The following is a 26,120-nucleotide window of genomic DNA, read 5'->3' as shown; positions in this document are numbered from 1 at the left end:
TGGATATTATCCTATCACTGACAGCATTGTACTTCAGGACAGATCTTGAAACATCCTTTGTGATGATGAATACCACTCCATTCCTCTTCAAACTGTCATTCTCAGCATAGTAGATCACATGTTTGTCTGATTCAAAATGGCCAAAACCAGTCCATTTCAGCTCACTAAGACTGGGCAATCTACTTCCGTAGTGATACTGCCTTGGCAACCCAAGGAGGGGTCACTATGAGTCAGGGCTGACTCGATGACATATAACAACAACAACAACAACAACAACGCTGAGGATATCAATCTTTATGCGTTCCACTTCATTTTTGACAACTTCCAATTTTCCTAGATTCATACTTCATACATTCCATGTTCCAATGATTAATGGATGTCTGCATCTATTTCTCTTCAATTTGAGTGGTGCCACATCAGCAAATGGAGGTCTCGAAAGCTTGACCTTATCCACAGACTAAGGCGTGGTTTACTCAGATGATGCAGCTCTTTCCCAGCCCTATTTTGAGAGTCTTCTAACCTAACCGGACTATTCATAAAGTTGTGTGGTAATGTATCAAATAGTGTTTCTTTGCTATTCATAAGGTTTACCCTGGCCAATTCTTGGAGAGTGGACGGCCTCTTCCTTCTTCCTAGTCTGTGTCAGTCTGTAAGCTGGGCTGATACCTGTGCATCATGTACATCCCGCTGGGTTTGAAACACCAGTGGCTCAGCCTCAAAACTCACACCAACACGTCACCACAGTAGGACAAACCAACAGACAAGTTTGCCTCCTTGTTGGAAACCTCTCGTACCACACTTACCTGGGTCCCTGCAGGTGACTCCTCCTCTGTCCGGATTCCTGGGCCTTTTAATCCCGTTTTTCCTGCTCTCCTGCCCTGCTGCTTTGGGCATGCCTGAGTTCCCTCTCCTCACCTGGATCCCTGAAGCTGACTGCTCCTCTGTCCAGGTTCCTGGCCTTTTGTCCCTTTTCTCCTGCTCTCTCGCCCTGCTGCTTTGGGCGTGCCTGAGTTCCCTCTCCTCACCTGGATCCCTGTGGCTGACTGCTCCTCTGTCCAGGTTCCTGGCTTTTTGTCCCCTTTCTCCTGCTCTCCCGCCCTGCTGCTTTGGGTGTGCCTGAGTTCCCTCTCCTCACCTGGATCCCTGTGTCTGATATAGTAAGAAACAGCTTTGGGAATGGTCTCCAGCTTATGGCACACTTGAACCCTGCATGTACCTATGTCATTGTTCAGCAGCCTGCCATGCTCTGCTAACCTTGGGACTTTCAATGGGCTTGAATTAATGGCCTGCTGTGTAGTTTGGTAACATTGGAACTGTGCCTTTCTATTTGCCAACCTTGGGCTTGTCAGTCTCAGCAGACAGCAGCTGTCTGAATGAAGAAATGCCTCTAGCTTCAGTGGGTCAGGAGCAGGAGGCAGAGCTGAACCCCAAGGTTGAGGGGCTTTAACCCAGGCATTACAGCCTGGCACTTTGAACTTGGATTTAAAGCCTCCAAACTGTAAGAGAATAAACTCCTGTTTGATAAGGCCATCCCATTTGTGGTACACTCTTGTCAGAGTGGCACTAGGTAACCAGAACAACAATTTTAAAAATCTGAAAAAAAAAAAAAAAAAAAAATCAGCAACTAATATTTATCAAGTAATTGAGTCATGCAAGTGAACCTAAAAGGCCACTTGGCAGTCAAAAGTCAAAAGAGATGTTATAATATTAATGCACTAAAGGAACTGGGGTTCTGTACACACATTGCTAACAAATCAGATCGTGTGATTTCCTGATCAACACGGATGAGAACCTATTGAGCACTAAGTGACAGAGTACTAACTTCAAGGAAGTGATAACTAAGAAACAAGGAAAGAAAAGAGATATTACAAAATGCAAGCAAATTTTGAAAACACAAGTTTGGGGCAACTCAGAAGTCCTTGAGAGTAACACCAAAGTTCAATACACTGTTATCTTTGACATTCATAATTATAAAAACTGAAACTTATGTCTATTATATTCCACTTTGAAAATTGAGGGGAAGCAAAGAAAAAAGGTCAACAGTAGATGTGAGATATAATAATACTGATGAAAGACTAATGTCTGATAAATATGTAAGAACTGATTTAGCACACCAGTGAAAGCAAAACCTTGAATGCCTATTGACTGACTCACAGCCACTGGGTCAGTGCTGACTCATAGCAGCCCCTCCTTGGGTTTCCAAGGCAGTATCTCTATGGATCTAGGGAGCTCTGGTAGCATAGTGGCTAAGACACTTGCCTGCTAACCAGACGGCTGGCGGTTCAAACCCACCAGCCACTCCTCGGAAGGAAGGTTGGGCAATCCTACTTCCGTAGTGATACTGCCTCGGAAACCCAAGGAGGGGTCACTATGAGTCGGGCCGACTCGACGGCACATAACAAATCTCTATGGAAGTAGATTGCCTAGTCTTCCTTCCAAGGAGTAGCTGGGTGGGTTTGAATTCCCAGCCTTCTGGTTAACATTACAAATTACCAAACTGGCAAAAGAAGAAAAAGAACTCCAGAAGGACTAAAAAACTGGAGGCACTCAGTGTATCTGAAGGAAAGAAAGAAGAAAGTCTTATTTTTTTTTAAAAGCATTTTCAGTAGAATGCAAATTAATACATGTAGAAGGATAAAATTAGAAACATAATTTGGGAATCATCATAGTATAACTGAATCAGGCATGAGTCATCAAGGGATACTAAAACTAGTGGGTCTGATGAGAAATAAGATATTTACAGTATCTCAAATATCTCCTCACAAAAGAGAAAAATAGTAACTTTTCAGTGGAGAAATCTGTCAAATACAACCTTAACTAAGTGATCAAAGTTAATTTCTCCAGGAAAGGGAAAAATTAGCATTATACACCCCCTGATATCATACAGGGAGTACAAAAGATCATCTACGGTATTCCTGACAAAAATGCATAGCCTGATTCTAATCAGGAGGAAACATCTGGTAAATCTAAACCAGGACTTCAAACAGGTTGAAAATGGTTCAATAATTGCCATAGTAAACATGGGCCACATATGCATTGCATAGCAACCAAATCTGTTCCCCTAGTTATAAAGGAAACAAACAGCTGTGCTCAGCTCAAAGATGGAGGCTGATCATGCAGCTCTGAATGTGTGTTGCTCTGCAGAGTCCTGTCAATCATGTTGCTCTCCAAAATTCCTGCCACCGTCCTTCTCCTGAAAGTTTCAGGGGTCTCATAAAGGAGATTAGGTTATTGGCAGGGCTCTGAAAAGCAAAACATTTAAATGAGGCACTTAGGCACCATCTTTGAGTAGGGCACAGCTGTGTGTTTCCTACTTGGGTCAAAATACTACTGGCAACAGATTTGGTTGTTAAGGAAAGTATTCCATCCCTTGTTTATGAAGGCAATTACTGAACCATGTGAACTAGTTCAAAGCCGTGGTCCAAAATGAGACACATTCTATAAAAGTACTGTCCTGTATCCTTTAAAAATGTCAAAATCATTAAAGAGTAAGGAGACAAAAAACAAATTACAAATGCAATACATTACATGATCCCAGATTGGACCCTAGACCAAAATGTTTTTTCTGTATTCATAAAGAATATTTTTAAATCCATTGGTGAAAGGTGAAATAAGGTCTAAGCATTAAATGATAGAATTGCACAGATGTTAACTTTGTGAGTTTGAAAACTGCACTGTGGTTACATAAGAGAATGTATATTTCACTTTTTTTTTTTTTAAAAGGTAGGTGGGGATGAAAATAAAGCCTTTGGGGTAAAGGAGTAGCACGTCTTAAATGTGCTTTCAAATAATCAGGGGGAAAATGTACATGAGTATATATAGCAAGAAAAGATTCTCATAAAGCAATTATAGCAAATGTTAACATTGTGGAACTGAGGGAAGAGTACATGTGAATTCTCTGTATCAGTCTTGCAATTTTCCCATAAGTGTAAAATTATTTCAAAATAAAGTTCTAAAATTTAAAGAAAACATAAAGAATATATAAACCACAAATATGACTTTCAAATTCTACTCCCCCAGGATTCATAGCCGACTGCTACTTCCCTATTTTGACATTGAATATTAAAGAAACAGGTAAAAATTAATGAAGCAAAATAACAAAGTTATAATACAGAGAGCCAACAATACCAAAATTATTTTCTTGTACAATCTAATTAAATTGTTACGATTCTTTGAGACTGACATGGGGAAGAAAAAAAAAAAAAAACAAGTTAAAAATAGAAAAAGGTAATTACAAGTGCATCAGAGATTAAACAGTATGAACAATTTTACGTCTATAAATCTGTCCGTTGCTAGGAATATATGAATTAACAACTCTCTCAAGAGGAAACAGAAAACAAAAAATATTATACACATTAAATAATCAAATTAAAAATCTTCCTACAAAGAGTATCAGAAAGAAATTGTTTTGAGGAATTACACCAAACATTTAAGCATAATCCCATTTCAATATTATACAATCTTTTCCAGAGCAAAGGAAACCTTGATATCAGAAACATTCAAGGATAGTTCAACAACAAAAAAACTGGAGACTAATCCTGGGAAAACAGATGCAAAAAGTGAGAGCAAAATTTGGCAAACCGAACCCAGTAATCTATCAAAAAGTTAAAACTCTTAGCTAACTGGATTTAACCCCAAAATTGCAAGACTATAAACATAGACCATACACGAAACATATAGACAAAACTATAGCAAAAATCTATAAATATAAATTAAAGCTTAAATGATTAAAGAAAAGTAATATCCTCTCAACAGAATTTTCTTAATCCATGACAGATTATCTGCCAAAAAACTATAGCAACACCATACCTAAATAGTTAAGATATTAGAAGCATTCCTTTAAAATTACTGTACTTTATAGAACTTCAAGCCAGCACAGTAAAAAACAAACAAACAAACAAAATTTTTAAGAACTGAAAAAGAGGACTTCTAGTAAGATGGCAGAATAGGCAGACAAGCTACACAGAGCATCTTCAACAAAGAAAAGAGAAACCAACAGACACAGATACAGAAGATAATCCTGGAGCCCTGAGCTTTGAAAGGAAGAATACAGAAGTGGATTAAACACCAACTAAAACAAACACCTGAATGAAAACAATGCATAAAGAGACAAATGCAGCTGTGGACTGTCACCTGTCCTGACAGCACAGACAGCCTGAATATCTGCAAGTGGTGTTAGGACCTGAGAATTAACCTAAAAATCAGCCCTGCTCATCAAGGTCTGCATGGACTACTGCATGAGTACCTGATGACTAAAAAGGAAACAGCAAAGAAGACAAACTGAGCTGTGGACTTTTGACTGTCTGGAGGGCACAGCCATCTTAGTGTTTACAAGCGGCGGATGGGGGCAGCCATTTTGATGTTTACAAGCGACTGATGGGAGCAGCTATTTCCAATGTTTACAAGCAGTGGCCATTTTGGATATCTGAAGCTATGTTGTTGTTGTTGTTGCTATGTGCTGTCGAGTTAGTATTCTCATTTAGATTCCACGGACCTAAGTGAGTTGAACATACATATGGGAAGCTGATGAACTGGAAAGAAGACAGGTGGTCAGTGCATAAGTGCTGCCAACAAGCAAACAGTAGAACACACCATACTGCATACTCAGATACATCCAAAAAAAGAAAAAAGAAAATCTTGTGCAAATCATTCCAACATACAATCAACAATTAACCATAAACATAAAAACATCACAATGTCTAGGAGACAACAGACCATCAAAGTCCACACAAAGAAGCAAGATACAAGGGACCAGAATATAGACCCAGAACTTATCCCTGAGAAAGAAGTAGCACTGGAACTCCCTGATAAGGAATTCAAAAGGATTATATTTAGGTACCTTCAACAGACTAAGAGACAGATCAAGGAAAACACTGACAAAATTGAGGAAAACACAAAGAAAACCCTAGAATAATTTTGGAAGACAATGTAAGAACAAAATGACAAAATAAATGAAAAATCAGAAGTGATACAAATCTACAGATGGCAATCCAGATTAATACAATGAACAGGCAAAGGAGTGGAACTGAATCAATGGAAGATAGAATTAGTGAGACTGATGACAAATACTTCTTTGGAAAAGGATCAATCAGAAAAAAAGATCAAAACTAAATGAAGAAAGCCTAAGTTCATGTGGGATACCATCAAAAGGAATAACATACGTGTAATCAGAATTCTGGGAGCTCTGGTAGTGTAGTGCCAAAGGCACTTCACTGCTAACCAGAAGGCTGGCGGTTCAAACCCACCAGCCACTCCTCCAAAGGAAGGTTGGGCAATCTACTTCCATAGAGATACAGCCTTGGAAACCCAAGGAAGGGTCGCTATGAGTTGGTTCCGACTTGACAACACATGACAACAACAATAATCAGAATTTTACAACAGGAAGAAACAAGTAAAACCACAGAGAAAATTGCCAAAGATTTGTTGAAAGAGAATTTCCGTGGCATGATGAAAGACAAGAATGTATCAACTTAAGGAGTTGAACGAACCCCAAACAGGACAGATACCAAAAGAAAAAAAAAAAAGAAAATCACCAAGACATATCATCATCAAACGTACCAAAACCAAAGACAAAGAAAGAATCCTGAAAGCAGCACAGGAAAAACAAAAAGTTACCTACAAAGGACAATCAATCAGAGTAAACTCTGATTTCTTGGCAGATGAGGTGAGAGGTGAGAGGCAGGTGAGAGGCAACGGGATGGTATATATAAAACTCTGAAAGAAAAAAATTTCCAACCAAGAATTATGTACCCAGCAAAACTGTCCTTCAAATATGATAGTGAAATTAAGACATTTCCAGATAAGTAGAAATTAAGATAATTTGTTAAAACCAGACCAACTTTACAAGAGATGCTAAAAGGAGTCGTTTGGAAAGAGAACCAACAACCGCAAACAATAACCAACCATTAACACATGTGATGACATAACCCAGAAGCCAACTCAGTTATGGAAGTATCCAAAGTAAATAGGCCTACAAGATTGTAAACAGGGAACCAGAGACATCAATTGGCAAATGAGGACAACTACAAAACAAAAAGAGGGAAAAAAATTATGTAGTTACAGAACTTCTAAATGGTGAGAAAGTCAAGACAATTGCAAGACAGAATGGACTGTTCTAAACTTGGGAAGAAAATTATAAATCGTGGGGTAACCTCAGCGAAAAATTATAAACCTTCACATCAAAATAAAAAAGAGGACAAGCACAAATATTTAGCAAATAATAAAACAATACCAAAGAAGGAAGTAATAATACAATTCATAAACAAAACAAGCTCAGCACAGAAAATTATGTGGAACAAAGACATCAGTACCACCACAAGAAAAACACATTAAAAAAAAAAAATGACTGCAGCAAATTCATACGTGTCAGTAATTACACTGAATGTCAATGGATTAAATGTACTACTCAAGAGGTGGAGGGCTGCAGACTAGATAAGAAAACATAATCATCAATATGCTAGCTACAAGAGAGATACCTTAGAGACAAAGACAAAAATAGACTAAAAATCAAAGGTTGGAAAAAGATTTATCTTGCAAATGGCAACCATGAAAAAGCAGGAGTAGTAATATTATTTCTGGTAAAACTGAATTGAAGACAAAAACCACCGTAAAAAACAAGGAAGGATTTTATATAATGATTAAAGGATCAACTGAACAAGAGGACATAACCATAATAAGTATCTATGGACTCAATGAAAGAGCCCTGGAATACATAAAGCAGACTTTAAAAGAACTGAAAAGACAAATAGATGACTCCACAGTCATAGTAGGAGACTTTAATACACCACTTTCAATCAAAGATAGATCAGCTGGAAAGAAACTCAACAAAAACGCAGAAATAATACAATCCATCAACTTGACCTTATAAACATCTACAGAGCACTTCACCCAACAACAGCACAACATACATTCTTTTTCAGGGCACACGGAACACTCTCTAGGATAGACCATATGTTAGGCCACAAAGCAAGCCTTAATAAATCTAAAAACACTGAAACACTGCAAAGCATCTTCTCAGGTCACAATGCTATAAATTAGAAATCAATAATTGGAAGATCAACAGAAAAAGAGCAAATACATGGAAACTGAGTAACACTCTCCTTGAAAATTACTGGGTAATTGAAGAAATAAAAATTAAAGTAAAAAATTCCTTGAATCAAACAAGAATGAAAACACAACATACCAAACTTTGGGCACACAGCAAAATCAGAGGCCAACATATCCAAAAAGTAATACATTATGACCATGTGGGGTTCATACCAGGTATGCATGGATGGTTCAACATTAGCAAAACAATCAACATCATTCATCACATAAATAAAACAAAGAACCACATGATCATATCAAATGATACAGAAAAGGCATTTGATCAACACCTATTTCTGATCAAAACTTTCAGCAAAATAAGAATAGAAGAGACATTCCTCAACATAATAAAGGGCATCTATGCAAAACCAACAGCCAACATTCTTCTTAATGGATAGAGACTGAAACCATTCCCCTTGCGAACAGAACCACACAAGGACGCCCACTATCACCACTTCTCTTCAACACTGTATTGGAAGTCTTAGCCAGGGCAGTAAGGCAAGAAAGGAAATCAAAGGCATCCAAATTGGTAAGGAAGAAGTAAAACTATCCCTATTTGCAGATAATATGATCCTATACCTAGAAAACCCAAGAGACATAGTCAAAAATCTACTGGAACTAATTGAGAGATTTAGCATAGTGACAGGATACAAGATGAATACCCATAAATTAGTTGGATTCCTCTACATCAGCAAAGACACTACTGGAAAAGATATAAGGAAATCAATACCATTTACAATATTGTTGTTGTTATTGTTGTCACAATCACTCACTCACTGCCGCTGAGTTGATTTACACCACAGAGACCCTTCTTTGGGTTTCCAAGGTATTATCTCTATATATAGGGAGCTCTGGTAGCATAGTGCCTAAGGCACTTGACTGCTCACCAGAAGGCTGGCGGTTCAAACCCACCAGCCATTCCTCGGAAGGAAGGTTGGGCAGTCTATTTCCGTAGTGATACTGCCTCAGCAACCCAAGGAGAGGTTGCTATGAGTCAGGTCCGACTCCACAGCACATAACAACAACAACAACAACAATTATTCATGGTATAAATAGACTATCAAGCATAACCCAAAATGCATAAACAGCTGAAGATAAACTAGAAGAATGAGACCTTCTAAAAATTAAGTATTTATGTGCTTCAAAAGACTTCTCCAAAAGAGTAAAATGAGAACCTACGGATTGGGGAAAAATATTCAGCAACAACATATCTGACAAGTGACTTATCTCTAAAATTTACAGAAAACTCTTAACACCTGAATATCAAAAAGAAAAACAATCCAATTAAAAAATGGGCAAAAGACATGAATAGATACTTCACCAAAGAATATATTCAGGTGGCCAACAAACACATGAAGAAATGTTCAGAATCATTAGGCATTAGAGAGATGCAAATCAAAACAACAATCAGATACCATCTTGCCCCACCACTAATAGCAAAGTTCAACAAGACAGAAAATAACAAATGCTGGTGAGGATGCGGTAAGATTGGGACTCATATGCTACTGGTGGGACTGTCAAATGATACAACCACTATGGAAAGCAGCATGGCAATTCCTTAAAAAGTTGGAATTAGAAATACCATTTGATCCAGCAATCCTGTTACTAGGTATATAGCCTAAAGAAGTGAGAGCCAGCACAAGAACAGATATATGCACACCCATGTTCATCACAGCACTATTTACAACAACAAAATGATGGAAACAACCTAGGTGCCCATCAACAGAAGAATGGATAAGCAAATTATGGTACATACACACAATGGAATACTACACAACACTAAAGAATAATGTAGAATCTGCACACCACCATATAATGGGGATGAACTTGGAGGACATTATGCTGAGTGAACTAAGACAATCACAGAAGGACAAATCTTGTATTAGTTCATTTTGTAAAAGTCAAGGAAAGGTTTATATATGGAAGGAAACTTTCTTTGTTGGTTACCAGGGGTGAGGTGGGGGGAGAAACACTGCAAAAAAATAAAATAAAATAATTGGAAAAGAAAAACTCAGTCATCTGTAATATAAAAAATAAGAAATAAGAAAATTCAAAAGACTCTGTAAAATACTGAAATTAGTAAGTTTAGTAGTTATCAGATAGGAGATCAACATACAAAAAAGAATTTTATCTCTTTTTACTCAGGAAAAGAAAAAAATCAAACTCTAATTTTAAAAATATATTTACAAGAAATAAAAATTTTAAAGTATCAAATTTATTTACAAATAAACTACATAAAATGTCCAAAAGCTTTCTAGAAAAATGTAACTCCTTTCTAAAAGAACTTTTTCTAAAAGCTTTGTTAAAGAACTAAATGAATGGACAAATAGGAAGACTCAATCAAACATCTAAAGTTGTCAAGTTTCAATGAAACTCCAATTAAAGTGTTAATTAGATGAAGAAATTTCAAAAGCTGAGTCTAAAATTTACCTGGAAGCTCAAATAGCCAAAAATTCCAGACAATTATGAAAAAAAAAATGAGGTGTCTATATGAAGAAGTGAAATGGAAGAAAGATGTTTTAGTAGATATTTAGAGTTATCACATGCTATAGCAACTAGATATCGATACAAAGATACAAATAGATCAATAGCTCATTAACAGAGATCCCAGAAATAGGACTAGATGCTTATGTACAGGTGATACATGCTAAAGGTATTACTGCAAATGGTAAAACTATGAACTATTCTACAAATGATGCTGGACAAAATTCACTGTCAAAATGAATTATATTTGAATGAAAAATTCTTTTCCAAAAAAGGAAAATCTTGTACATTTTAGAAGGGAATATTGTAAATATTTTTGTCAACCTTGGGGAAGAAAAGGATTTCTTGAATCACACAAAAACAAGCCATTGCCCCCAAAAAAGAAAAAAGAAAAAAAAACACTGCATTTTAAAAATCCTCTTCATAAAATTATTCCATTCATTAAAAAAATAAAAGTAGTAATTTGTTGTATCATAATGAAATGTCATATTATAATGAAATGTCATATTACTTAGTTCTACAATCAACACCAATGGAAGCAGCAGTCAAGACATCAGATGACGTATTGCACTGTGCAAATCTGGCTGCAAAAGACCTCTTTAAGGAGGTGAAGAACAAAGATGTCTCTGAAGACTAAGGTGCACCTAACCCAAGCTATGGTATTTTCAATTGCCTCTTATGCATGTGAGAGCTGGACAATGAATAAGGAAGACTGAAGAAGAGTTGATGCTTTTGAGTTGTGATGTTGGAGAAGAATGCTAAGAGTACCATGGACTGCTAAAAGAACTAAGAAATCCGTCCTGGAAGAAGTGCAGTCTGATTGCTCCTCGGAAGCGAGAATGGCCAGACTTCATCTCACCTACTTTGGTCATGCTGTCAGAAGGAACCATTGCCTGGAGAAGAATATCATGCTTGGTAAAGTGGAGGGTCAACAAAGAAGGGGAAGGCCTTCAATGGGATGGACTGACACAGTGGCTGCAACGATGGGCTCAGTAGTATATAGCAAGGATGGTGAGGCTGGCACAGGACCGGGCAGCGTTTCATTCTGCTGTGCACAGAGTCACTATGAGTCAGAGACAACTCAACGGCAACTAACAACAATGAAATGTGCAAAGACCTGGAGTTAGAAAACTAAAAGGGAAGAACGTGCTCTGCATTTCTCAAGCTGAAAGAACTGAACAGAAAATTCAAGCCTCAAGTTGCAATACTGGATACTATGGGCTAAATATGCAGATGACAGAACCTTGCTTGCTGAAAAGTGAAAAGACTTGAAGCAATTACTCTTGAAAGTCAAGTATGGACTACACCTCAACATAAAGAAAACAAAAATCCTCCCAACTGGACCAATTGGCAATATCATGACAAATGGAAAAATGACTGAAATTGTCTCTTATAGGGATTTTATTTTACTTGGATCCACAATCAACACCCATGGAAGCAGCAGCCAAGAAATCAGATGTCATATTGCACTGGGCAAATCTGCTGCAAAAAGACTTCTTTAAAATGTTAAGAAGGAAAGATGTCACTTTGAAGACTAAGGTGCACCTAACCCACACCATGGTATTCTCATATGCATGAGAAAGCTGCAAAATGAATAAGGAAGACTGAAGAAGAGTTGATGTCTTTAAATTGTGTTGCTGGTGAAAATACCATGGACAAAAAGAATGAACAAATTTGTCCTGGAAGAACTGCAGCTGTAACGTTCCTTAGAAATGAGAATGGCCAGACTTCGTCTCACTTACTTTGGTCATGTCAGAAAGGACCAGTCCCTGGGGAAGGATATCATACACAGTAAAATACAGGGTCAGGAAAAAGGAAAGGACTCTCAATGAAAAGGACTGGCACAGCGGCTCCAACAATGGGCTCAAGCCTAGCAGGTATCGTGAGGATGGCACAGGACTTGGCAGTGTTTTGTTCTTTTGTACATATAGGGTCACTGAGTCAGGGCCAACTTGACAGTACCTAACAACAACAATAACTTGGTAAAACATGTTGTCCTAGCTATATAATCCAACCAAGGATTAATATCTAGAATATATTAAAAAAAAATTCCAACAGGAGAAAAAAAGGAGGCAGAATATCTGAACAAGGATCTTGAAAAAGTGGAAACACAAATACAATAATCATCTAAAAAACAATAATCTACTACATGAAAAGAAACTTACAGAATTTTGTTTCATTTACTGATGCATCTAAAGCATTTCTGGCACTCAATAACTGTTTCTATAATGATATCCTTCTCCAGGATGGATTGAATAATTGAAAGAGTAAAGATACACAGTATGAATCAAAGAACTATAAATTGAAACCATCTGATAACTCTATCAGACTGAAAAAAACTAAAACATTAGACAGTATCAAGTAGGTGATAATGTGTAGAAACAGGAAACTTTAAAACTAACAATGAAACTACTTTGGAGATCAATTTGGCAATATTAAAGGTGAAACTGCAAATGCCCTATGATCCAATAATTCCATTATTATAGGATACCCTAGAACAGAGGTCAGCAAACTACAATGGAAGTAAAAATAACCTCCAAAACAAAACAACACAAATCCAGTGCCACTGAGTCGATTTCAATTCACAGCAACCCTTCATGACAGGAGAACTGGCCCATACAGCTTTCAAGGCTGTCAATCTTTAGGAAGGTAGACTGCCTTATCTTTCTCCCATGAAGCAGCTGGTAGGTTCGAACCACCAACCTTTTGGTTAGCAGCCAAATGTTTTAACCACTACACCATCAGAACTCCTTAGATACATACAGCCTATTGCCTGTCCATATATGGCCCATGAGCTAAAAATGATTTTCACATTTTTAAATGCTGGGGGAAAAAAATGAAAGGAAGAATACTATTTTGTCACTTGAGAATTATATAAAATTCAAATTTAAAAATTCTCTATAGGCAAGATTGTCTTACTACTCAAGTCTATAGTTTCAAATGGCCTCGAGGTAGCTGTTGTTAACTTGTAGCAGGGCAGGATGACCAAATATCCCACTTTGCCTAAGACTGTCTCAATTACAGCACTGAGGGTCCCAAATCCTCAGGACATAAGAGGTCCTGATTTTCGGCAACAGGTGCAAAAGGTTCTGGAGAAAAAATAGAATGTTGCTGTTAAGTGCTGTCCAGTCAATTTCAGCTCATGAAGACCCAATGTGACAAAAGTAAACTGCCTCACTGGGTTTCCTAGGCTATAATCTTTACAAAAGCATATCTTCAGGTCTTTCTTCCACAGAGCTTCTGGATAAGTTCAAACTGCCAACCTTCCAGTTAGCAGTCAAGTGTTAACCACTGAACCACCAGGGCTTCTGACAAAATCCCCAAGACACCTAAAAATAGGGGCTGAAGCAACACTATATTTAATGTCAAAAGAATACAGTACAGATTATCTACCTTTACAGCCTCCATCACTGTTTTTACACTAATGGCTGATATTAGTGACCAACCATGATTTCCACTCACAACACTGAATCATCATCACTGGATAACTCCAAGTAATGTGACTTAACTGTGCAACTTAAGAGTTAAACAATCTGTCTTTAAATTTGTGGATTAACTGTTATGTTTTGTATGAAAATAGTGCTAACTTAAATTTTAATATTGTGAATATTGTGACAATGTTTTCTAAAAGTGAAAATGAGAACAATTATAATAACAATGCCAGCATAACTCAGACATCACTAAAAGGAAAAAGGAATGGAATGATAAGTTTCTAACACTCTTCCTTGTTTTTTCTTGCTAATGTTTGATTGGTTTCAGAAATCCCTGAGTCAGTTCCTGATCAAAGAAGGTCAAATCAATGATTGCTTACATTGTTATTTATTCTACTGAAACAAATTATATACTCTGTTCTGTCCTTTAGCTTTGTAGGCTGTCCAGAGGTTAAAAACTTTTGAATCTCATAGGTAAAAACTATGATTTTCAAAGTAAAGAAATACTGTGACTTTGTGGCAAGTGTGGAGAAAAATATAAGAATTTTAGTTCTGGCTACCTATGGTAGATTGAAAACGGATGTGAATTCTTTTGTCACCCTTCCCGTTTAAAGGTGGAGTCTATTTTCCCCATCTTGGAATGTGGCAGAAAGGGGTAAAAGAGAGAATGGGGAAGAAGGATAAAGACACAAAACAGGAAGGAAAGGAGGGCAGGAGACTGGGACTGTAAGTCAGGTTTGACTTTACCAGTAACTTAATTCTAGGTTATAGCACTCATATACCTCTTTTGATTTCTCAAATATCCAATATACATTTCTTAGGGGAATATGAACAATCATTTTAGGGAAATCTAGATTATATGGAATACATAGTATCATTCTCCCTTTCCTCTCTCACTATTCCAGTTAACCTAGACTATCAAGAATAATCACCTGATGCCTAGAAAAAGAAATGTAGTGAGTGAAAGGGCAATAAACAAGAACTAGAATTCAAGTATAAGAGACAGCAGGATGAAAGAAGCAAATTAAGTTCTATTTTGCTTCTCGAACTAAGAAGAAAATATAATTGTAAAGTATCAGCAAACAGTACTTACTATATGTGTACTGTTCAAAGCATTAACATATATTAACTCATTTAATCCTTATGGCAACCCTATGAGGTAACTACAATTATCCTTGTTTTACAAATGAGAAAACAGAGAGGTTAAGTAATTTGTCCAAGATCACACAGCTAGGAAGTAATTGGTAAGGCTAGGTTTTGAACCCAGACATTCTGAGAGTTCATGCTCTTAATGCATGTGTAATGGAAATCCCTTTCATTCCAAATGAGGTTCTACTCTACAGTTCTTTGTGAGTACATGAAATCAAATGATAAGTAGAAGAGACAATATTATCAATTCAACTGAGATGAAATCAGGAAACAAACATTTAATTAACGCATATGTAAGAAATGGCACGATAATGTAGTTTCCAAAATTAGCCCAATCAAAAGAAAAAGAAGCAAGTTGCAATAGAGAAGTTGTAGCAAATTCCCTTGAGCAGGCCAAATCAAAGGCCTTGTACTACTCCAATGAAATATCAGTCAGCGGCTTTTGGAGAAATCATGCTTTAGTTAAAGACACAATAAGTATTACTGTCTCAGTAAAAGTAACAAACTCGGTTCTGAACCGGAGTTTACATGTGAAATAAAAGGTTAAGGGGAAATGGAAAAAGCTTTTCATCTGGAGACAGAAGAATGTTTGCTAGTACAAGGAACACCACCAACACTGTAATAATTAAAACTTAGTGGACAAGGTCCACAAATGGAGATAGATCCAAAATGAAAGGAAAACCACCAACTAGGTAGCAGATGTGCAGATTAGAAAAGAAAGGCAGCTCATCTAAGATGTAACTATTGGTCTCTTTCCCTCCAGAGTAAAAAAAAGTGAAGAAAATCAAAGACACAAGAAAACAACTGGTTCAAAGGACTAAAGGATCATGTGAACCCCAGCCTCCATGGCCCTGAGAAGAACTAAATGGTGCATAGCTACCACCGCCAATTATTCTTAAAGAGATCACAGTAGGAGATCCTGGAGAGAATGGGAGAAAAATGTGGAACAAAACTCAAAATAGTAAAAAAAAATACCAGGATTACTGTCTAATAGAGACTCACAGAATCCCCAAGCCTATGGCCCTTAGTCACCCCTTCAAAACTAGAACTGAACTCATCCCCATAGAATAACTTCCATCTGAAGATAGGTCTATAAGATGAACCACGGAGATACACAATCCTTAGAACAATCAACCACAGTGATATATAAAAAGGTACCATCTGGCGAGGGATAAAGCCCAGAAGGCAAGAAAGGACAGGAAAGATGGACAAATGGAAATGGTAAACACAGGAAGGTAATGCAGACTGTGCTGTTACACTGGGGATTGCAATCAATGTCAGAAAACAAAATGTTTATGAACTGTTGAATAGAAAAACAATTTGCTCTGTAAACTTCCACCCAAATCACAATAAAAAGTTTTTTTCTAAAAAAAAAAAGGAAAGAAACAAAGATGAAGAATTTCAGTCAGAAGAAGAAAAAAGGCAATGGCAAAAGGGAGTTACACACAAACAAGTATAGTATGAAAAAGAAACAAATGAGAGAGGAAGTAGACTTATTACAGATTCCAGAGAAGGAAAGGTAGAGAGTATCAAAAGAAAGGTTACAGTAACTAGCTACCATCACCTCTGTGCTATACTGCAAAAGACTCCTAACTTGACTTCCTGATAACCTTTTGTCCCTCTAAACATTTCTGTGCAGTATAGCCATTGTCCTTTTCTGAAAGAAACTGATGATGTCACTTCCAGCCTCATCATGTACCACTCTCTTTGCTAGCACCATACTGCCTTCCTTTTAATTCTCCAAATATGTCATGCTCCCTCCATTTTATTCTCTCTATCTGGAAAGATCTCTGTCTCCCCAACTCACTTTCTCCTAAAAAACCCAATTGCTGAAGAGTCAATCTTGACTCATGGCAACTCCATGCATGCCAGAGAACTGTGCTCCATTTGGTTTTCAGTAGTTGATCTTCAGAGGTCTATCTTCTGAGGTCTCTGTATGGACTCCAATTTCTAACATGGCAGTTAGCAACCAATCGTTTAACCATATGCCTCCCCAGGGACTCCTCCCTTTCTACTCATCCCTAAAACCTTCTGTGGCTGCTATGATTAGGTCAAATAGTTCATTATCTTAAATGCTCCCCATGGACAGTGGTTAATCTTACATTTATGACCATGATCCGTGATTATTTGATTACTGATTCTCCTCAACAGACTGGAATTCCATGAAGAAAGAAACCATGTTTGGATTCCCCTCCCCAACCATTGTATCTCTCACTTATCCAGTGCTCATAAACACAGCAGGTGCTAAATAAGTATCTGTTAAATGAATGAATAAAGTCAGAAGACAAACCAGCCAAAACCATCCATCACAAGTAGAAGTATGAAATAATCTTAAAATAGAAGAGAAAGAAATGAATCATAGACAGGAAATAAGGAATTCAATATAAGCTGTGGACCAACTAAATTCATACAATTTCAGTATAAGAACAAAATAAAGACAGCACAATAATAGCCAAAAGGTCTCCTTTTCCCTAGAGAAGGTAAAAAAGAAGTGAAATTAAAATTTCAGCTACTAGCTGCAAGGAAAGAGAACTTGAAGAGCACCTGAAGCACTTGCTGATGAAGATCAAAGACTATATAGCTTTCAGTATGGATTATACCTAAGCATAAACAAAAATCCTCACAACTGGACCAATAAGCAACATCAAGATAAATGGAGAAAAGATTGAAGTTATCAAGGATTTCATTTTACTTGGATCCATAATCAGTGGATCAGTGCTAGGAAATAGCAGTCAAGAAATCAAATAACACATTGCTTTGGGCAAATCTGCCGTAAAGACCTGTTGAAAGTGTTAAAGGGCAAAGATGTCACCTTGATGACTTAAGGTCCACCTGACCTAAAGCCATGGTGTCTTCAATTGCCTCATATGCATGTGAGAGCTGGACAATAAATAAGGAAGACCACAGAAGAAATGATGCATCTGAATTGTGGTGCTGGTGAAGAATACTGAATGTACCATGCACTGCCAGAATGCTCCTTAGAAGTGAGGATGTCCACCAGGAAGAGGTAACTATCAGAAGGAAGTGGGAGGGGAGCTGTTGCATTGTGGTGAATTGGGTCAATGTCATGAGACAAAGTATATGTGAACTGCTGTATGGAAAGTGAATTTGCTCTGTAAATTTTCACCCAAATCACACACAAAAAAAGTGAGGATGCCCAGATTTTGTCTCATGTACTCTGGACACGTTAACAGGAGGACTTAATCCCTTGAGAAAGATATCATGCTTGGTAAAGCAGAGGGTTAGATAAAATAGAGAAAGACCTTCAACAAGATGGATTGACACAGTGGCTACAATAATGGGCTCAAACATAGCAACATCTGTGAGGATGGCACAAGACCCAGGAGTGTTTCATTCTGTACTAGACAGGGTCGTTATGAGTTAGAACTGATGGCACATATCAACAATTGTTATAAGGATGTCAAGTATATGTTGTTGTTGTTGTTGTTGTTGTTATTTGCCGTCGAGTCGGCCCCGACTCATAGCGACCCCTCCTTGGATTTCCGAGGCAGTATCACTACGGAAATAGGATTGCCCAACCTTCCTTCTGAGGAGTGGCTGGTGGGTTTGAACCGCCAGCCTTCTGGTTAGCAGTCAAGTGCCTTAGGCACTATGCTACCAGAGCTCCTAAGTATATGTTAGAGCATGGATTTTAAACAGGCAACTCAAACCTAGTATGACCAAAGCAGAGTAAACTTCCCTTTCTCTTATCCACCAGTCTACCCCATTTCAGTAAATGACATTACTCCCCAACAGCTCAACCCCAAACCCTAGGAGTCATCCTTGATTCTTCCCTTACTTTGATCTTCAACAAACCCTGTAAACTCTACATCTAAACATAGTTCTTTCCCCACTCAATCTCTACTGCAAACCCTAATCCAGGCCCCTATCACTTCTACAGTGTTAGCTACTGTCCAGTTGCCTGACTCCTGGAGACCTCATACGTAAGTAAACGAAACTCTACTGAGACCTGTGACATCCACTAACCAGACTACTACAATATCCTCCCAACTCACCTCCCCACTTCTACTCTTGCTCTTCTCTCACACACTTTCACATTGAGCGGCAAAGGTGAGCCTTAAAAGAGAAAAATCCAATCATGATACTTTTACCCCAAACTCTTCAATGACTTCTCACTGATCAGTATGAAACAAAACATTTTCATGGTCCTGCAAGACAACTCTCCTGCCTTAACCCCTAACTTCCGTACCACTTTCTCCTTCACTTGCTACACTTTCACTTGTGACTTTTTTATTTAACAAACTAAACCTTCATATATATTCTCTCTACCATATCCTAAAGTATTTCATAGTTAAGGTATCATTTTAACCTGTCACCTCTTCAGGGAGGTCTATCCTAACCCTAACCCTCTGTAAAACAGCTTCCTCATTCTTTCATTTGCTCTGAATAATTCCTCTGTAGAACCTATTACACTCTGTTATCATCCTAAGGGGGTCGCTGTGAGTCAGAATCAACTCAATGGCAGTGGGTTTGGTTATCGTTTATTTCATTAACAGTAAGTATAATCTAGGTGCAAGGAATACTGTGATGAGAAGACAAAGTCATTGCTTTCATAGAGATTGTATTTTAGAACCGAAAAACACACAAAAAATTAGTTTATCACATATTAAGTACTCTGCACACAGAGTCACCATGAGTTGGAATCATCTCCATGAAAACTAACAACAATAATTAGGAAAAATAAAACAGTAAAACGGAATACAGTTTGCACATGAGGATGTGTGCGTGTGGTAGTGTGACATCTATCCTAAACAGACTGACAGAGCTGAGTAAATCTGAACAAAGCAAAGAAAATAACTATGTGAAGATACGGGGTTAAGATTGTTCTAAATGGAAAGCCTCTCCTGTTAAAGTTAAGTTCTTTAAAGGCAGAGACATCTTATGCACTGCTATTCTGACTCTGATACAGGGGCTAGCACAGAGTAGGACCACAATATGAGTGAATGAAAACCTAATTCAGTTTTTCAGAAAGTCTAGTGGAGGGCAAGGGAAGTTTAAATATGAAATCCTAACAGCTATGGAGAAACGTTTTGAAAATTTAAAAACATAGTAATTATAATGGAATATTTTATTATTAAAAGTATTTAAAACCAAAAGAATAATGGAAAACTAAACACAGATAAATAACAAACAAGTAGTACTAAACATCATTCCATTTATTTAAAAAAGATTTCATACAGCATTTGAATGTCTGATATAGGAAACTAAAATTCTTGTTTTCCTCTATGCTTATGTTCAAAGCAAGTTAGCATTTGCTTTCTTTATGAAGATGCAGAAGAGGACATGGTGAAACTCACATTTACCAAACCAGAGCATTCATAGAGCCTTCATATTCATAGATTCTGCACATTCATACACCCTGAAATTCCTATAAACCCTGTGTCTCTTGACTTTATTCTTGTTCTTTTTAATTCCCTATGGTCAGGTCATTTATTTAGAACTGAATCAGAAGCCCTACAGAGGCCCAGAATTTACCACTGCAGAAATAAATACAATCATCTCAGTGAGTACTGAATTAATAAGCATTGGTAAGCCATCTTCTGACTTTCCAATTTCAAAGTACATAATAATGCATATAGCACCACCTGTAAGACAAGCTACACCACTCTCAGCGTCTGACAGGTACCCATTTTGCCCAAACTAAAGTGTAGGTAATATAACATGATATGAATTCAGTAAAACTCAAAAGTTTCTTTCTGTATCTTCTTAAGTTTCTTGCTTTGCTATATTCAAGCACAAAAAATTAAGAAACTGCACACATTTTTTCACCTCTATCTCCATTCATTGAAAAAAGAGAGTACTTACTGTTTTCAGGCACTGTTATAGACGCTGATAATAAAGAAGTAATAAGCAAAGCATATCCATCCCCACAACCTTCTATAAAGCCTGTTACTATAGTTAAGTTATATTTTCTTAATTCAGAAATTTTTTAAACAGTTTTAAAAGAAGATGCTGCTTACAACATAACTGCATTATGAAAATAACCTTCGCAAAATCATCCAGAGTAATTAATACTCTTTAACAACCACAGCTCAGCAGAGTCATTTTCCTTGAGAAAGCGTATTAACAAGCTCAATTACTATTGCAACACTGAGCCCATCCTCAAATTAAGCAATGTGAACTTTAAAGTTCTAGATCGACGATGACAATGAACTGAGGTGTTATTTTGGTCGTCCTTACAGAAAAGGCAAAAAGTCAGTATTATTGTTACCCACTACCACCATCACCAACAATAATAGTTTTCCTTAAAAGCGGCTTAGTTCATTTACAGTAAATGTTTAACTTTCCTTCGTAAGTGAATAAAAATGGCACCAGCTAAATTTTGTCTATTAGCTTTGGCGACGGTCTCAAAATTGACATTATGAACTTCACTATCTTTCTGATACATTATTTCTAAAACATGTTAGCAAAGCTCATTTCCTAAAAATATCGGACAAGGCCAGGCCTAATCCGCAAAAAGCCTGAAGCTCCGCGAGAAATACCGGGAGATATAAAAACATACCCAGAAAACTACCTGTTTAGATGGGTCCCCAATTTCTCCCAACCTCAGAAATGTTAAACTTTTCATGAACACTAAACAAGACCTGAACTAATACGTTTTCATCCGCAGGCCACTACCAAAACTCAAAAAATGTCAAAGACTTCTGCGCGCACTCTCAAAGGACGCCCACCTATTCTGGCTCGAGGCCCGGTTCGCCGCCGCCTTTTCAGCATCCCAGCTCCCAAGCAAGCCTCTCGACCGGGCGAACTCGAACCCAACGCGCTCGCAGCACATCCCCTCCCCGCCATTGCCCCGGCAGCCCCCAACCCTCTTACCTCCACGGTCCCCGAAATCCACCCAGTGCGGTAACTGAATTTCCGGGGTCCCGGGGACTACGTTTTCACTGTATTTCCCAGCCACCACCACCACTACCACCCCCCGCAAGGGCTGAAAAAGACGTACCTTCCAGAAAAGTAATCTCCCCAGAGCCGCCGCCGCTCTTGCCGGCCGCCATCTTCCTCCTCCCACGCCGCCTCCTTCTTAATCCATGGCCCACACTGCCGCCACGCTCGCCGGGATGAGGGGCCGCGCCGAGAGAGGATAGCCGCCGCAGGATTGCTGGCCTTGGGTTCTGCCGTCAGGCGGGCGGCGCTCCCACTTCCAGACGGGCCTACACAAAAGCAGGCCAGGCGCTCCCGGGCCTGTCTGCGGATAGGTGAAGAGGCCCGTGGCCTGGGCTTCTCAGGCCCCTCCGGGGAAACGCGAGCGGCGACGACGGCGACGGCGCTTCCCGGGCCGGGTTCCTCTCGGCCCACGACTCCCCATCCACCGCCCCCCTAATCCGCCTGAGAAGCTTCCTCCAGCTACGGGCCCCGTGGAAGGAAGGGTGAAGGCGAGCACGCAAACACGCCTCCCGTCACCCCGGGCAGTAAAATGGCCGCACCAGTCGCCCGGGGGCGGCGAGGTCTCCACGACCGCCAGACGCCTCCAGGCACCTTCGGTGTTTCTGCAGCCACCGCCGCTAGGGCCGTCCACCCACCCCGCCCAGGCGCAAATGCATCAGCGTAGGCCTCTGCGACTGTCCATGTGGACAGGGGTGGGTCTCCTATGCCACCGCCTCGAGTCCGTCGCCACAGCAGCTTCAGCCGCCGCCACCGCTCCTCCCCCACGGGTGCTGGAGCTGCCGCCTGGCTCCCGCCCCCGCCCCGACGCCCCCAGTGCGGTTCCGCAGGAGCCCGGGCTTGACTCACAGGCAGAGAGGGCTGAGGCGCGGCACCGAACCCCGACTTCTGGCGCCCGCCGCCCAGGCTATGAGCAGGGCGGGCACTGCACCGCGCCGCTCGGCCTATACACTTTTCTTCCAAAATTCCGACCTCCGAGACCCCATGACAGACCTGGCATCTGAGCGCTTCTGAGCGGGACCGGTGATGTATTTGGGTCCAGTGGCTCCACAAATGCCTGAGAAATGTTCAAAGTTAATTTCTATGAGGAGGCCTTAGGGTTTAAGCCACAGCCAACTGAAAGGATAGTGAATGCAATCACATGTTTTGAAAATAATCTGTGGCCCCCATTTCTTTTTTAAGGAAGTTTTCATAGTAATTTATCAAGGAAGATTTTGCAGTACACGTCAGAGGATAATGTTTAAAAAAAAAATCCTGTAATTTCTGTGCCTGAGACTTCAAAAACCATACCCTACCTTATTAGACCTTATAATTGTGGGTGACAATCATGTTTATTTTCCTTTGCATTTTCTTTTATTTCTTATTATGAAAATAATACATCTCATTAACGTAACATTCGAAAATACAGAAAAAGAAAGAAGTGAGGTCACCTATAGTCCCACCACCGAAATTCACCGTTAGGTGAGTAGTTCTGTAGTCAGCAGACATTTTAATTCTTCATGTTATCTTTCTATAAAAAAACAAAAATTCTGCCACATTTCAGTGAAAATTCAACAGCAATTAAAATGATGTATGAAAACTATGATTAAATGCAGTATTTGTGAAATGAACTGGCCTAAATCAATTCTTCTGTGAAGCAAGACTTAAGCAGAAAACCTTTTTGTTTGAAAAGTTTTTAAAATCTTTTCCTAAAATGGAATAGTAATCTTTTCCTAGTTTAGTAAGAGTAATGTAATGAATATAATTTATTATAATTTGTTATTTTTTGTTGCCTGAGGATATTGCATGAGCCAGTTGTGATGCTCTATGACATAGAGTCAGTGCCAATGACAGTATAATACTGAGGCGTGTAGATAATAGGCAGATATGGTTGACTAGACTCATTTGTCCTGCCAATATGTAGTTTTAAACAAAATAAATTTCTGATATTAAAACACATACATGCTGTCATGAAGTTGGAGGAAGAGCCAAGGAATGTGGGTGAGCTTTTGGAAGCAGGAAATTGATGCCCCTTAGAACCTCCAGAGAGGAAAGCTGACATGTTGATTTTAGTCCAGATGAGTGTTGGACTTGTGACCTGACAAAATGTAAGATAATAAATTTGTATTAAGTCACTGTAAATAATTAGTAAAAATTGTTATAGCAACCATAGAAAACTAAGACACATGGAATGGGAAATAAGCTGGGAACTTGCTAGAAATGCAAATTTTCAGGCCCCACTCTAGAACCCACTGACTCAGAAACTCTGAGAAGGGTTAGAGTTTTAACAAGCCCCCCAGGTAATGATGATGACACTCGATCAGGGGACCACTAGATTGAACAATCTCTAAATCACTTTCCAGTTTAATTATTCTGGCTCTATGGGTCTACAATTATGAGTAAAATTACAAGAGTTCATATTCCATGTTTGCATATTCATATTTCATACTATCTGTATAGTAAAGATACTTTCTAAAATTGCTGTTTTTCATATTAATTTGATCAACTAGGAATTGATCTATGTATCTGTAGTGCCGAAGGCACTTGACTGCTAACCAGAAGGCTAGTGGTTCAAACCCACGAGCCACTCCTTGGAAGGCAATTTGGGCAATCTACGTCCGTAGTGATACCACCTCAGAAACCCAAGGAGGGGTCGCTATGAGTCGGGTCTGGCTTGACGGCACATAATAACAACAACAACCCCTTATCCAGGAATCATGGTCTAGCTATTGTCAGATTTAGCACAATCCCCTGAATCTTAGGCAAAATAAGTATATATACAAATATATATATATAGTGTATTTACAGAGGCAGCTCTACAGAAAATACCACCTATGTCAATTAGTTTTAAATTGTTGAATGATCTCTCACAGCTGACGATGAATACTGGCATTGCAAATAGAAACTGCTCATTGGCACTGAGACTCTACTGGTACACAGGGCATATAGGATACCGGCCATACCCTGAGTATGCTTCTGTGTGTATATGATTGCTAACCAGCTGCTCTGCAGAAGGAAGATAGGGCAATCTTCCTTAAAGATTTACTGCCTTGGAAACCCAGTGGGGGTTGCTATGAGTCGGAAACTGCTTGATGATGGCAGTGGGTTTGGTTTTTGGTTTTTGTACTTAATTAGTAGCCCCTTCTCTTTTACTGGAGTGAGTTCTGGTGGTGTAGCGGGTAAGACTACCACTTTCTGGTTAGCAGTCGTGCTAACCAGAAAGTCAGCTGTTCAAACCCATTAATTGCTCTACAAGAGGAAGATGAGCTAATCTACTTCCCTGAGGATTTACAGCCTTAGAAACTCAGTGTGGGTTCTATGAGTCAGAATTGCCTCCATGGCAGTGGGTTAGGGTTTGTTTTTGTTTTTTCCTTCTTCTTTTAATTACCATATTTCAAGGTAAGTGAGGTTACTGAAATTCCTTTGAATATCAGAAACATAAGCAATTACAAAACCAGACCTTAAAAGTCTTACATGTCTTTATCATTTAAACTTAGGAAATTCCATTCAGCTCTTAGCTAACTTGTTTTATTAAGAAAAAATTGACTCTGATATATAATGGAGAAAAGTTAAACTGTTTTAGGTTTGAATGGATGGGTAATTACTATCAAAGACAGAAACTGATAGCAGATACCTTATTTTGATTTTGTTTTTTCTTATCCACGAAACCAAATACTCACTTTAAATCAATCCCTGACCAGACAAGATTGTAGTCATTTCTTAGCCACAACCAGCTACCCAGAGGGAGCAAGTAGTTGAACCTGTGGGCTCAGGACCATGTTCGCAGGGGACATCAAGCTCAATTGGCGTATCATAATACACAAAACATTGTGTTCCACATCCTACTTTGGCAAGTAGCAACTGGGATCTTAAAAGCTTGCAAGCGGCCATCTAGATGTAACAAGGGTTTCTCCTCGTCTAGAGCAAAGAAGAATGAAGAAAACCAAAGATTCATGGAAACAATTTGTCCAAGTGACTGCAAGCGACCATGCAATCCTCAGCCTATACGATTATGAGACCAGAAGAACTAGATGGTGCCCAGCTACCACTGTCAACCACTAGGACGGGTATCTATGTAGGAGATCCTGG

The 26,120-nt window shown here is 38.8% G+C and overlaps 1 protein-coding gene across 1 annotated transcript in view; it reads right to left on the bottom strand.

Moving 5' to 3' along the window:
* The window catches only part of SENP6 (SUMO specific peptidase 6), a 155,722-nt gene extending 134,164 nt beyond the window's left edge, over window positions 1-21,558 (bottom strand). Inside the window, exons 1-3 of the mRNA XM_042782584.1 lie at window positions 21,440-21,558; window positions 20,976-21,082; window positions 19,166-19,226 (exon numbers count right to left, since the gene is read on the bottom strand). Coding sequence (XP_042638518.1) covers window positions 19,166-19,226; window positions 20,976-21,082; window positions 21,440-21,558 — 287 coding nt within the window. The remainder of the gene's footprint in view (window positions 1-19,165; window positions 19,227-20,975; window positions 21,083-21,439) is intronic.
* Between the last annotated feature and the right edge of the window lie 4,562 nt (window positions 21,559-26,120).

The sequence above is a fragment of the Orycteropus afer genome, unplaced genomic scaffold (assembly GCF_000298275.1).
Source record: "Orycteropus afer afer isolate SDZICR_OR568_19922 unplaced genomic scaffold, OryAfe1.0 scaffold00380, whole genome shotgun sequence".
NCBI lineage: Eukaryota > Metazoa > Chordata > Mammalia > Tubulidentata > Orycteropodidae > Orycteropus > Orycteropus afer.
This window is presented reverse-complemented; position numbering and strand designations above follow the sequence as displayed.